The sequence below is a fragment of the Helicoverpa zea genome, chromosome 26 (assembly GCF_022581195.2).
Source record: "Helicoverpa zea isolate HzStark_Cry1AcR chromosome 26, ilHelZeax1.1, whole genome shotgun sequence".
Taxonomy (NCBI): Eukaryota; Metazoa; Arthropoda; class Insecta; order Lepidoptera; family Noctuidae; genus Helicoverpa; species Helicoverpa zea.
Genome location: NC_061477.1, coordinates 3,096,504 through 3,111,302, shown reverse-complemented (window position 1 = coordinate 3,111,302; position 14,799 = coordinate 3,096,504). Strand labels below are relative to the sequence as shown.

Sequence of the window (14,799 nt, the reverse complement as noted above, 5' to 3'; positions counted from 1 at the left end):
ACACTCACTCTTAATTGTTCTAAGCTTACTCTGTGTACGTTACCCAGGCCAGATGTTGTCGAAAATGGTCATTTGAATCTTATAGATAATTAGTTGTGAGGCTTCTGTAATTGTTGCGCACATTTTTAAATTTGTTGCGCTTATAGTTTTTTAATTATTTCACAAAAACATTTCCTGCTGGCGTAACGTTACCCCAGCCAGACCTTTTTCTTTCTGATGGGAATATTTAAATAAATATTACCTATAAAATTAGTTGTCTAGATAAAGTAAATGTTGTGCCATATTTTGTATTTGTTCTTTCTTCGGTTGCGAAGTTATTCGAGATTTTGCTGGGGTAACGTTTTTGGTTTTGCTAGATCTCTGAGATGGTTAAGCGGATTCTTATCATATTTTGTACATGACTTCCTAGGACTTAGTTTAAATTTGTTCGGCAATAATAAAACCAAAATAATGCATATCTTATGCCTGTAGCACACCTCCGCTGCGAAACCCAAAGGGCGAAACCGCCATAGTTTCGCTGTGAGTTGTGAGTTGTTGGGCGGCGAAACAATAGCGAAATTCCCTGCTCTAACGTACAAAACTGACTATGACGTTGTCTCTTTCTAACATGATTTCGCTCATTTGCTTAGGCGCCGTCTACATCTCCGCTCGTTGTCCGCCAGTTGTCCGCCAGTTGTCCGCCAGGGCGGAGATGTAGACGGCGCCTAAGCAAATGAGCGAAATCATGTTAGAAAGAGACAACGTCATAGTCAGTTTTGTACGTTAGAGCAGGGAATTTCGCTATTGTTTTGCTGCCCAACAACTCACAACTCACAGCGAAACTGTGCCGGTTTCGCCCTTTGGGTTTCGCAGCGGAGGTGTGCTACAGGCATAAAGGTTATTTCATTAAATGAAAAAACATTTCAATTGGTCCCAGCACTCTTAATAAGAAGTCTAAAGACTAAACTTTATTTTAAAGCTTGTAACTGCCTTCAAATGTATCTGAAGTTTCATTAGTATCCTGTAAGTATTTAACAAGTTATGATGATATTCAGTTCTTCACGAGCACGGTCTTGATGCGCGCGGTATTATTTGGCCACTGGATTGGATATATGAACTGAATGTTATGTCAATAATTAGTTATTTAGATCAGTTGTTTATCAGTAAAATTTCAGCTCAGTACATTGGATAATTAATGAGATAATACGATTAAAGCAGTGGCGTAGCGTGGGGGAGGCAGGGGGGGCAAATTCCCCGGGCGGCAGCTTTTAGGGGGCGGCAAAATTTACCCAATTAAAAAAAAATGTTCGCAACTAGTATTTGCGCCGCTACATAAAACTGTCTTACAATAACAAAACATTAAACAAGAAAGTTGAAACTTTTTAAACTTAAAATTAATTATTGCCAACATTTGGTAACACGTGACACTACATTTTACGTAATTTTGGTTTTGAGTCTTAAATAAAAAATAATTAAAATTTCGCGATCGCTTCGCTCGCGTATTCAGAAACTGTATGCGCTTAATTTTGCATTTGTCAACAAACAAAAAGTTAAGTACGTTTGGGCTAAATTTTACGTAATATTTGGTTTAAGTTCGATAAAAATTTCGCGCTCGCTTCGCTCGCGTATTCAAAAACGATAAGCCATTATTTTTGCATCTGTCAACAAATAGAAAGTTAAGTACGTTTGGGCTAAATTTTACGTAATATTTGGTTTAAGTCCGATAAAAATTTCGCGCTCGCTTTGCTCGCGCATTTGGAACTTTAAAGACTTCAAGAAATCAAGTAACAAAGATATAAAAGAAAAGTCTACTTGAGAACCTCCCCCTTCTGCCGGGGCTGCGGGTTGTTCGAAAGAGTTACCGCGGCTCTGGAACATAAAAGGCCTTCGACGGAACACGACGGTTTTTATTTAGTCAGTAAGAGTCTAACACTCCCTCACCGCTGCTAACCCACAGCGGGAAGGGTCATTTGATATTTTTTAACGTCGATACAAAAAAAATCCCTTTTTTTGAAGTCGGTTAAAAATGACAAACGGCCAGTAACACTTGTTAAAAAAAATACACGGGAAGGGGCGGCAGAATCGACAACTGCCCCGGGCGGCAGATACCCACGCTACGCCACTGGATTAAAGTCATTAGGAAGTGAATGACCGTGGTAACCCGACCAAGTTTAGGTGGTTACGAAAAAGCGAAAACGCAGAACATTATGTAATACCTTCTAAAATATGTAGTATAGTGTTACAAATTAAGTATAGACATGTACAAAAGTAAAAAAAAACTATAAACGATAGGATTTTAGGATACAATTATGGAAGGTACAGTTGAATAAAAATACGAATTAGAGAATAAATTATAATTATTTATTTTGGTAACAATTATTAACATGGAATGAAAATTAGATGCATTTAAATAACTTACATTAGATTATGTGCATAGGTACTTTATAATTTTCAATACTACGTAGGTACTTTTGTATAAAAAACGTCAGTGAAGGTAGGTGTCACAAAAAATAGGTGCTTGGGCCATTATACACTTCATAATTTTAACGTACCTTTACTGATTTGCTACAGGTAGCTAATAGTAGCTATGAACTATAAACAATACTTATTAGATATTTGCGAATTCCTGAATTTCCGTTAGTGTTCCATTTTACATATGAAAATACCGGCAGACAAAAATGCAGCACACAACTTCAAAGCTTCTATTTGTGTGCAAATAAGCTTTTTAAGACCAAAGGTCACTTAGTGCATTGACATCTTTTACTCCTTCAGCACAAGACAGATGCCGATGAAACTTACTGTAATACAGCCCACATCAGAACATACATACAGTCTACTTTTTATCCAGTTGCGGGTAGTAGTACCCTAAACTTTTGTTGTATAAAAATACAGTAATCTTCTGACTTCATCCTTTTTTGTTCATTTTTGTTACATATTTATGTCCCATACATTTTTGTTCCCTTTCATTTGCAGCACATTAAGTTTTCAATTTTTTTCTTAATACAGATACCATTATTTTACAGTGTCTTCTATAAAAATGTTAAAATAAAGGTTACAATATAATTAAATTAATCCTACAGCATCATATTAAGATAATAATTTAGTAGTAACTTGAGTTCGTAACTATAGTTGATGGTTGCTCATAAAACTTGCTCCACGTCATGTGATGTTGAGCTGCGGAGCTGAGAGATGCCACTCATGATGATGGAGTAGTTGAAATACCAGAACAGACCGAAGATTATGGCGAACAGGATATCTGTGGTGTGCTAAGGATTTTATTGTGTAATTTTTAATGTTAGGGTAACAAGCTTGGTATAGAATTGCAGTTACATATTTTACCATTATTGGAGGTATTTTCCTTCTGATGCTCAGAGGAAGTCGTAGGAAAGGATGGATGGATTACCTGAAAGATGACATGAATAGGAAGGAAGTGAGTGTCAGTATGACGAGTGACAGGGAAAAATGGAAGAGAAAGACATATTGCACCGACCCCAAATAAAATTGGGAACAGGGCAGGCAGAAGTTTTTATTTCTGATCCTCATCTCCCGAGCCTTTTTCCAACTATGTTGGGTATAAACATATTCTCCTGACCATATTGGCCTTACTACAAAAACTTTAACCCCTGTTTTACACTTGTCTAATAAAATTTTGGCTGCAAAATGAACCGTATGTCAACGTCATAATTTGACATTTTTTTAGACAAGGCATAAACTGACGTTTAAAAGTTTTTGTGGTAAGACGGTATGAGTTTAGTTTATGATTTAGGGCTGATTTTTCAATCACCAGGCAACTTTTATTTAAAGTAAGTATATGTTTGATAGCTTTTGTATTAAAAATTAGAAACCGCTGTATTTATTTCTCAAATATAAGTTAATCAAATGATTGATAGATCATCAAATGACAAAATGAAAAATCAGCCCTAAATAACATAATTATTTATTGGATGCAAATAAATGAAAAGAAGAAATCATAAGGCAACAACAATACGTAAACATTCAAGAAAACCAAAACATTGTTTTGTGCTCGCAAAAGTACAATTAATGGAAGTTTATGGCACTGAAAAATCCCTTAACAAAAATAAACAAAAACATTTAACGTTTAAACTGGCTGGCTCCTTTGCATACTAAGTATTGTTTGTTTATCAAAAGGAAGTTACTTGAATATGGCGTGAATGTTACGGAATTATAGGTATTTATGACTAAGCCAATAAAGATATTTTATCTATAAGCATTACTGATATCAAAAATGATTCAGAAAGGTACATAGAGTTAAGTAAGACTACTAATTCTTTATTTTGACAGAAGATATAACATCTTCAAAGTTCTATTTATCCTTATATTAAATTAAATCTCAATTGGTTCAGAAATTTCATTTTGTTAGTATAATAAGCTAATATGTACTTTAACATTAATAGGATTTATGTATTATGATTATTTGTATAAAAGTAAGTGGCAACAAAAATGAGTTCATAAATCAATAAACGAGAAAACAGGTTTTAACTGATACGAGAGAAAGTAGCAGAGAAAGTTTGTGTCCTTATTTATACTTTTTTGTGTACATTTTACAATCCTTTCTGAATCGAGCTTTAGTTTTCAAGTTAAAAGTTTTATAATGAGCATTAAACATGCATGTTTAACATTTGATAAAGGCTTATAATTTTGAAAAATAAGTCTGAAATAGTAGAACTTTGATTTGACCTTATTTTGTTTGAAATCATGAGCATGAAGAACTTGTTAACTACTTTAAATGTTTGTTAATTGTGTTAATATAAGGAAGGTTGTTTCGCAACATCAGTAGAGCATGTCAGTCATTTTTTGTGGGTTATGTTTTCTTACTACAATATTTACAAGCAAATTTATTTATTTTAGATAATAAATGCACTATTGTTTCTTTGGTTTTAGGAGAAACCTTATAGGTTTCTCTACAAAGTTGTATGTAAAAATGTACTTATTTATCATAAAATTCGAGTTGTTAGATCAAAATTGGGTTACAATTATCAAGGAATATTGTTTGTTTTTAAAAAGGATACGCACTATAACCTTCTCCCAGGTTTCAACCATATACAATTCAGTAACCAAAAGGTACCGAACGTACCAGTAGCTGATGAATTGCTGGATTTTCTTGACAATTTCCATTTTCCTTGTATTTTTCCGATCACTTGGTCAACCCAACTTTTTACTGTGTGAAATTGTGGACGAACAAACTGCACGTGTAAACTTTTGTTGCACTCGAAAAGTAATGAAACACTGAGCTTTCAATTCGTGGTCTTGGCAATAAATAAAAGTTTTACGGCTGCAGGAATTAATTATTTTAAATGGAACACTAACAGGGGGAGGACACTCCGTACATTTTGACAGCTAAGTAAACGAAGAGTCGCCACCTTTTATTTGGCCCGGAAACTATTTACTATCTAAAAGATACCTTAAATTACCAACAGATGGCACTACACTATAATCGATTTTGTTTGTTAATATAAAATTATTTATGCAATATTAATTAGAGAAAAGTATGAGGAAAATATTAGACACTTTAAAAAAAGATATAATAGGCGAATAAATTAAATACGGTTTAAAAAAGCACAAATATCAAATTTCATCTAAAAAGACCTGGTGTCAGTATTCCAAGTAACTTAACAAAACCGATCATAATAATATCAATATGGCGGTTTTTTGCATTCCGCATACACGCGTAAATAAAAAGTAATATATAATAATTATTTGTTTTCCTTCGACCTTTTAGTATATTAACGATGACATTTTCTATTAGGGTAAGTAGCACCATGTAACTATAACGATAACCAATATTATAGTTATATGGTGCTACTTACCCTAATAGAAAATGTTATGAATATGATGCATAATTATAATATTTTTATAGCTATAGCTATGTAGGTAGTTCGGGGCCAATTTAGAGAAAGATGGCGCATTGTCAAATTGGGTTGCAAGAATAACACGTGAGTGGGCTCTCTTTTCCCTATATATTACTTTACTCTTTGAACACTAATGTCAAATGTGATTCTGCACCGGGTTGCGGGTTGTTGACGTGAGCAAGAATGACAGTATTGACATTGACATTAAAGTATTGGGGTTTCTATTTAGAAAATATAAAAGCATTATTTTTATTTTTTGGATCATTGTTACCTGAGAAGATTTTATCAACATTGATGTGATCACCCTGGAGTACCAGAAAAACCAAGATGAGTGCAACGCTGGTCTAAGCCGACAGATAATCTTGAACTATAACATGCGGCTACAGAGGAAAATGAATCCTATGCTGATGAAGCGTCAAAAGAAGAGATCGCCTAGCAGATGACATCCCACCAGCTGGCTTATTCGCTAACTTTCGAATTCTCAGATGTCAACTGGCCTCAGTTGTCATCGGAACTTTGATGTCAACCTATAAGTTCAAAACATTGGTATTCTGTATCGCATGAAGTGGATATCGGTGGATATCGTTACACGGTTGCTGACGCCAAAACTACGATGACAACTTGACAACTCTATTTTTTTATCGACTATTATACTGCTAAGTAGGAAATACCCTATTAGCATTACATTACTACGTTTGAGAGAACGCTTTATTTTCAGCGTGTTATATATTTAAAAACAATCTGTGGCGGTAAAATTCAGTATTTGCTTTCTATTGTGTGTGAACTTGGTGTCTAAAGTTCCGTGTGGTTGAACAATATTTTAATTGAGAATATTGTGAGTATTGTATGTAGTTATTATAAATTTAACAACGTAAACAATATTTTGATACGTAGATTCTTATGTTTTGCATGCAAAAAAAAAATTGGTACACTACAGGAAGGTAACTTTACGTACTTGAGTAGGTCGTCCCATACATTGAGAGCATCGGTTACCTCACTTACTAAATGAAGGTTGAGACATGCTGCAAATTAGTAACATCAAATTATGTAATATTGGTATTTATTTAACTTTTTACGTTATAAATTCTTACTTTTAGCTCAATTGCAACAGCAGTGTTTTTTTTGAGCACGTTGCAGAAACGGACGTAACTCTGCCGAAACTCGCTGAAACCTTGATTTGTTGATACGGAAATTTGCCATGAATTCCTTCTCCCGTAAATCCAGAGAATTATTGCAATCTCGCATACGACGTTTCTGGATTCTGCATAAACTTCGTTTTGTCTCTTATTCCACAAATGCCAGCAAAAATACACGCGAAATTTATATTCCACACAAAGAAATATAAAACAAATAAAAATAATACAATTAAAAATAACACTATCAAAAAATAAAGGAAATGACTCAGGGTTTGTATTTCTATTGGAATCGCAAAATTAGAGAAATCTAATATGTCTGATGCAACAATATAGTATAGACATCCCAGTGATGAGGCATAAAACACTGCTATTTGTAGTGTATTTCAAAAAATGACATTGGCTATCAATTTGATGTCCACTGGGCTTACGGAATCGCAATATAACGTTTATCGATACAGAAACCGCTGTCAAAATGAGTCATGGTGGATATCAGCCTGTGTCGATGCTGATGACGTCATCTCATTTGGTAACTGGCTTTAGCGAATAAGAAAATAGCTGTTTGACAATATACTGATGTACACTTTACCAATTGATGATATCTGCGAGCTGTCAGTGGAGTTAGCGAATAAGGCTACAGGGCCCCTGTGGGCCTAGTAAGAACATGAGGGAACTCATACTAGACCTCTCTAAGCTGGAGGTTGCAGTGAGGAGACTAGATCCGGATTTTAAAAGACTGGAGTGTGATATTTTTGTTAATGTCTGTTAATTTAATGTTTAATATTTTAATGTATGTATCCTAAAATACACCAATCCTTAGGTGGTAGGAGAGTGACCACCAACAATTGCATTCCCAAAGAGGGTTGACGTCAGGCAGGCGGCCGGTCGTAAAAACACAATGCCAAATCATATAGCAATATGTCGAATGTTGAAGAGATGAGCGATAGGGCTAGGGCGTACCCCTCAGGCGACGCGCAGGGGCAGCACCCGGCCCCTGTGGGAAGTGGACAAGGGTTTTTGCACCAACCTGGGCGGGTGCAATGTAAGAAGCGAGTCCGGGAAGTAAGATTGAGGTATGCAAGTTGGAATGTAGGAACGATGACTGGAAGAGCCAGAGAGTTAGCGGATGTATTAAAGAGAAGACGAATAAATGTGGCATGTTTGCAAGAGACTAAATGGAAGGGCACGAAAGCTAGAGAAATTGGGGAAGGATACAAGTTTTATTATTGTGGAAGTGATGGGAAAAGGAATGGGGTAGGCATTGTGTTAGATAAGAACTTGAAAGAAAGTGTGATAGATGTAAAGAGAGTGAATGATAGAATAATAGTTGTTAAAATAATGTATGAAAGTTTGATAATAAATGTTATAAGTGTGTATGCTCCTCAAGTCGGTTGTGATGACAGGGTGAAAGAACAATTTTGGACGGATTTCGATGCAGTAATGATGAATGTGCCGACGAATGAACAGGTATTTGTGGGAGGAGACTTTAATGGCCATGTTGGCAGAATGAGAGGGAATTATGAAAGAGTGCATGGAGGGTGGGGGTTCGGTTGCCAGAACGACGAGGGTGAAGCCCTGCTACAGGCTGCTACTGCGTTTGACCTAGCAGTGGTAAATACGTGGTTTCAAAAGAACACCGAACATCTAATCACCTATAAAAGCGGTCACCACGTGACACAAATAGATTACTTTTTGGTCAGACGCAGTAGTTTAAAGAACATCAAAGACTGCAAGGTGATACCAGGCGAAGCTGTAGTCTCGCAGCACCGACCCCTAATTATGGATGTGATTTTAACTTCCCGGCCAAAAGCCAAAGAGAGACGGCCCCCCAAAATCAAATGGCATCTGTTGGGGAAGGCTGAGTTGGCCCGGGAATTTAGAAAAGTAGTGGTTGATAAGATGATTGAAATGGGAGAAATGAATGAAAAGAATGTGAATGAATGCTGGAGTGGAATGGCGACGTGTATAAGGAAAGCGGCAAGAAGCATTCTAGGAGAATCAAAAGGGAATGGAGTGATAGAGAAGGAAACTTGGTGGTGGGTGGAAGAAGTGCAGAGTGTATTAAAGGAAAAGAAGATGAAATTCAAGGAATGGCAGCGGACGGAAGACAATGATGATAGTGAAAAAGCACGAAAAAAGGCTGAATATGAAGAATGTAAGAAGAAAGCAAAGAAGATTGTGGCTGTTTCAAGGGCAAAAGCGCACGAGAGGATGTATGACTCCCTAGATAGCCCAGCTGGTCAAAATGACTTTTACCGATTGGTTAAATCTAGGGAGAAAATGACAAGAGATGTATGCCAGATAAGGTGTGTAAAGAATGGAGACGGAACGGTCCTTTCGAATGATGTGGAGATTAAAGGTAGGTGGAAGGAATATTTTGAAAGACTGATGAATGAAGAAAATGAGTGGAGCGGTGTGCTCCATCATAAAGCGGTGAACGAGGGCCTTGTAAGAAATGTATGTGAGGATGAGGTCAGATTAGCAGTGAATGGAATGAAAAATGGAAAAGCGATAGGGCCAGATGGAATACCAGTGGAAGTGTGGAAATTATTAAAGATGGATGGATGGAAATGGCTGGCTTTATTCTTCAATAAGTTGTTGCAAGAGGAAACTATACCAGACGAGTGGTGCAATAGTTTCCTGGTGCCCATTTTTAAGAACAAGGGTGATGTGTTGAATTGCAACAACTATAGAGGAATAAAGCTAATGTCACATAGTATGAAAGTGTGGGAGAAAGTTATTGAAAGGAGGCTGAGAGAAGAGAGTGATATCGCACGAAATCAATTCGGTTTTATGCCTGGTCGGAGTACAACGGACGCTATATTCTGTATTCGCCAATTGTGCGAAAAGTACAGGGGTGCACACAAAAACTTGCATATGGTGTTCGTTGACCTCGAGAAGGCATATGACCGGGTGCCTCGTGAGGTTTTGTGGTGGGCCCTTGAGGAGAAAGGTATACCAGGGAAGTATGTGCAGTTGATCCGAGCGATGTACGGCAGATGCCGTACAGAAGTCCGGTCCGCAGCGGGCACTACCACCAGCTTCAGTGTAGGTGTTGGCTTACATCAGGGGTCGGCCCTCAGCCCGTATCTCTTCCTGCTTGTAATGGACGCGCTTACGGCAGATATACGGGAGGAGGCACCCTGGTGTATGCTTTTCGCCGATGACATTGTTCTGGTGGGGGAGAGTGGGCCAGAGGTCCAGAGTAGACTGGAGGCATGGCGGCTGAGACTGGAGACAGTGGGTTTAAAGGTGAGCAGGAGTAAAACCGAATACCTTCATTGTGATTTTGGCGGTATTTCGGGACCCATGACCATAACCCTAGCCGGCATGCCCCTACCAGTTTGCTCCGACTTCCGGTACCTTGGTTCACTCGTCCAAAGTGACGGTGAGGTGAACAGGGACGTTACGCATCGGATCAATACTGGATGGATGAAGTGGCGACAGGTAACTAGCGCTATTTGTGACCCGCGGATGCCCCTCAAACTGAAGGGCAAAATTTACAAATCCGTCATTAGACCTGTCGTCCTGTATGGATCGGAGTGTTGGGCATTGAAAAAGACGGACGAGAAGAGAGTGCATGTAACAGAAATGAGAATGCTGAGATGGATGTGTGGTGTTACAAGAATGGATAAAGTGAGGAATGATTACATTAGAGGAAGTCTGAAAGTAGCGCCAGTTACAGAAAAGATGAGAAGTAGAAGATTGTCGTGGTATGGACATGTAATGAGGAGGGATGATACGCATGCAACAAAGTGTGTGCTAAGTATGAATGTAGATGGATGGAGAGGAAGAGGAAGACCTAAGAAAAGATGGATGGATTGCCTGAAAGATGATATGAATAGGAAGGGAGTGAGTGTCAGTATGACGAGTGACAGGGGAAAATGGAAGAAAATGACATATTGCGCCGACCCCAAGTAATATTTGGGAACAGGGCAGGAGAAAGAAAGAAGAAAAGCATTATTTTGCCAACTTACAGTTGTCTCACGTACTACGTACGTACACACATCCTTTTAAGTACGAGAAGTACTTGAGATGCTACATGACCCGCTAGTGTAATAACGCTCATTTAACATGTAGGTACATCACATGTACTCGCACTTCATCATCAAACTAATATATAGTTTAATATTAGTTTCATCATTAAGAGGAATTGTTTGTTTTTTTTATACCTCAAATGCTCCGAAGCTACAAAATCGTTTTGAAAAATTCTTTCACAGTTAGAAAGCTACACTATTTTCGAGTAACATAGGCTATTATATTATCCCGTTCTGGGTAGAAGTTTAGCCGGGACGAGGGTGAAACCTTGGGAAAACGGCTAGATAGTTACATACAAACTAGGTAAGGTAAGGATTAGTCCGCATATCGGGCAGAGTAATGTAGCCTTACTCTATTAGAATCCAAACAAAGTACTCCACCGCTGGTCGCTCTTAATAAAACAATTCATGACATAGAGCTGGCTTGAAATTATTACCAAACCAATTAATTAGGATACCATTCTAGGTACAGATTTTTAAGCCTATAAAGCAATATAAATATGTAAAATATTAGATATTTCTATAGAATTTCATGTGAGCTATCCACAACAACTTGGTGATATATTATGTTGTTAGAAATAAAACGAAGTTTAAGATAAAATGAACTTTAATTCATTAGGTTAATAATACAATGTGATTTATTTCTCTTAAATCTAAAGTAAAATTGGTATCAGCCCTTTAAACTACGCAAGTAAATACAATGTTGCAAATCTATAAAATGATTTTTTACACTGGTAATACGATTCGATAAGTAATCACAATTTTGTACTTAAATAATTACGACATAAAACGGTAATTTTGTATAATTTCATTAGTTCTAGTTAGTTACTTAAAAATGTAAGGCAGCTAGTATAGTTGCCATATTTAAAAGCTGGTGTAGCCAGACCAAAAATACAAATTATTTATTGGAATAATAAATTAATTTTGCGGTTTGATCTGGCCACGTTAATTATAACAAAGCGGTAGGCATGCAAAATAAGCCAACGATCCGCTTTGAACGCATTTATTACAGTTTTATATACTAGACGGTAACATAATTTGCATTAAGCGTGCAAAATTACTCTAACCAGAATATTTTACAAAAATATTTTCGAGATGGTAAACACCTGGCAACATATGGCAATGTTTGCACCAAATGACAAATAATAAATATAATTATACACAAGATTTTTTTCTTTTTACAATTCTTGTGAGACTCGCTCACAAAAAAGAAAACTTTTCATTGTTTTTTATGTTCTTTTTATAATAAATAAATGTTTTAAGAAAATGCTTTTAGTCTTCAACGGGATAGTGAAGTCTTATTTATAAGTACTATTGTTGAAATTGCGATCTTATATATGACATTTTTGGTGTCTTTAAAATAATAATAAATTCATAAGAATTCTTTAGCTGCAAAGTCTTTTAAGATCGCAAATGAAATTCGACAATGATAACCTTTTCAATAAAGTTTAAAATTTAAAATACCCATGCATTAAATTCCACCGTAATTTAATATAAATATTACATACAAAATCACAAATTAATCATAATTTCATATTTAAAAACTCATACCGATATTTTTGGAATAAAACGAAAATTCAAAATCACTCTTTTTAAAATTAATTTTCTATATTTTACTTTTCATGCAAGCATATATTTTACTTAATATAAATGGTAAGACATTTTCGATTTATTTTTTTGTATAGAATTCAGTCTTATACAAGGCACCAATGTTATCCGATTTTTATCGTAAATTGTATAAAAATAGCTGCCATTATGTATCTTACTGACGAATAAAAATTGGCACTTTGATTTAGTATCAACATTAACCGGGTAATGTGGAATTTAATCAGTCAAAGTGGTTAAAAATTTCGTACATAAACCGGTTACTGTTGAAAGTTTTATTGCTAAAATCGAGACACATTTCATCATTAAAATAGTTACCAAAATATATGTAAAGATAAAATACTGCGTCGTATGTATAATATGGTATATGGTAGTATAAGATAAAATTCTCGTGTTACAATAAAATAATTCCGACCACGGAATACCGTGTCTTATGCCCGTTAGAATACGATTCATTTTGCCTTATTTTAGATACGTTTAGTATCCAATAAAAGTTTAGAATCGTAATGTTTCATTTTAAAAAGTTCAACTCATGTATAGAGCATCATTTCTCAATAAGTTTTGCAAACTTTTAACCAGAATTATCTGGTAATTTTACACAATGACCGTTCCTTCAAAAACACCACAGCACAACCTATCTACAATTAATTGACAGAATTAATTACATAAATGTACTTAAAATGTATGGTACTGATTGAGTTTCTACTTTAGCTAGCTAGTTCTGTAAGTACTATTACTTTGTGACTTGGGTAAAGTTGATAATGGACGGGTGTTATGTGAAATGGTAGTTTTACAATGATTTTATTGATTATCGAGCCTTTTTTGGCAGTAAAACGAAGATCGTAAATAACTCGGATGCAACTACGTGAATTATATTTTGTTTTTACAAATTTGCTCTCTCCTTGTCATGTCTTATTCAAATTGTGTATCACCGACATGTAAGGCAGAATACACATTCGAGTTTACATCGACATATTCTAAAGTCCAGTAAAAGTGTTTAATATAAACAAACCCCCTTACATTCTAACTAAAAATCTGTTTAGTATAGAAGTAACTGGCAACATCAACAATAAAGTTACCATACTACATAATCTATGACATACCAAGGACAAACTAAACAGACTTTTAGAAGCGTGATTCAAGAAATAAAGATACCCACTCGCAATTGGTCGAAATAACTGCTATATTTAATACCAATGAAAATAAAATATAACAAATAAAGTAAATAATATTTTCACGCTTTCAAAGTAAGGTGATTTGTCTAATTTTAAGAATAATCCAGTTCGAAACCGAGACACATAAGTCTTGGGTCACCGAAAAATGTCGTCACCATATTTGCCGTGGAGAATAAATCGGAATCAAACCCAGATAGAAAGGCTTACAAGGCTGATGAAAAAGTCTAGACTGACTGCACAGCAGTTTAGACCAAAAGTCTAATACAATCTGAACACCAAACCTACACTTTGAAATCACCAAAACCGATGTCACACAATACAGAAATAAATTTTGGCATACACAGTGTAGACAAAAGTATCTAAACAAGAAGATATTTTACAGTCTCCACCAAAGCAACTGTGAACCAATCTAGACTCTATTTAGCTGAAAAGAAACTTCAAACTGCCTAAACAGCAAACATTTGTATCTCCTATTCTCCCAAATTTTTGACCTGTCGTAAAATTTTTCTCCTATACGTTTTGGACGCGATTCATTCTAGATATTCGGTGTACCCTTGTGCTCCCGTGAAGATGACGTCTATCCAGATCCTGGCCGCTTCTCCTGATGGCGCCATGAGGTAGTACCGACGCTGTCTGGTCTTCACAATGAAGGTCGTTAACGGGTTCGGTGATTTTGACGTGTTACCGTGGTCTAGGTACACTTCTTCTATTACCTGCGGGGTGAAAGGGTTATATTATTAGTGTAGTTAGGAATTTCCTAAGCTTCGACCACAATTTTAGGAACTACTTTGTGCACTTGATTAAAAAGTAACCCTCAATAAATGGGCAATTTAACACTGAAATAATTTACAAATGGGACTGTTTAAAGCGTTCGAGCAAACTCTTTAACCTACATAGATAGAATGTATTTGACTGTTATTGTGTGAAAAAGGAATAAATATGTAGAATAAATATCTATACTTAAAATTGTTCGCGTTTATAATATTAGTAAGAATACGAA

General features: G+C 35.9%; 3 protein-coding genes across 5 annotated transcripts in view; 1 reads left to right on the top strand and 2 right to left on the bottom strand.

The window, feature by feature from the left end:
• Window positions 1-2,318: 2,318 nt before the first annotated feature.
• LOC124643071 (serine palmitoyltransferase small subunit A) lies at window positions 2,319-5,305 on the bottom strand. The gene is made up of 2 exons (XM_047181917.1): window positions 5,010-5,305; window positions 2,319-3,235 (listed from the first exon to the last, which is right to left on the bottom strand). Exons 1-2 carry the CDS (start codon window positions 5,113-5,115, stop codon window positions 3,120-3,122), a joined length of 222 nt encoding a protein of 73 aa, XP_047037873.1. The 5' UTR covers window positions 5,116-5,305; the 3' UTR covers window positions 2,319-3,119.
• Window positions 5,306-7,697: 2,392 nt separating this feature from the next.
• Window positions 7,698-14,027, top strand: LOC124642875 (craniofacial development protein 2-like). The gene is made up of 2 exons (XM_047181626.1): window positions 7,698-9,006; window positions 13,907-14,027. Exons 1-2 carry the CDS (start codon window positions 7,901-7,903, stop codon window positions 14,025-14,027), a joined length of 1,227 nt encoding a protein of 408 aa, XP_047037582.1. The 5' UTR covers window positions 7,698-7,900.
• Window positions 11,609-14,799, bottom strand: part of LOC124642968 (pleckstrin homology-like domain family B member 2) — a 123,521-nt gene continuing 120,330 nt past the window's right edge. For all 3 annotated transcript variants that reach the window (XM_047181792.1, XM_047181793.1, XM_047181794.1), the window contains one exon: window positions 11,609-14,512. In XM_047181792.1, coding sequence (XP_047037748.1) covers window positions 14,330-14,512 — 183 coding nt within the window. In that variant the 3' untranslated portion in view covers window positions 11,609-14,329. The remainder of the gene's footprint in view (window positions 14,513-14,799) is intronic.

Bases quoted from the DNA above. Each gene is read 5' to 3' on its own strand.
- LOC124643071 (XM_047181917.1), bottom strand. From the start codon at position 5,115: ATGGAAATTGTCAAGAAAATCCAGCAATTCATCAGCTACTGGTACGTT. The intron at 3,236-5,009 runs GTATCCTTTTTA...AGCACACCACAG, and splicing joins CTGGGAGAAGGTTATAGTGC to ATATCCTGTTCGCCATAATC.
- LOC124642875 (XM_047181626.1), top strand. From the start codon at position 7,901: ATGTCGAATGTTGAAGAGATGAGCGATAGGGCTAGGGCGTACCCCTCA. The intron at 9,007-13,906 runs GGAAACTTGGTG...AGAATAATCCAG, and splicing joins GGGAATGGAGTGATAGAGAA to TTCGAAACCGAGACACATAA.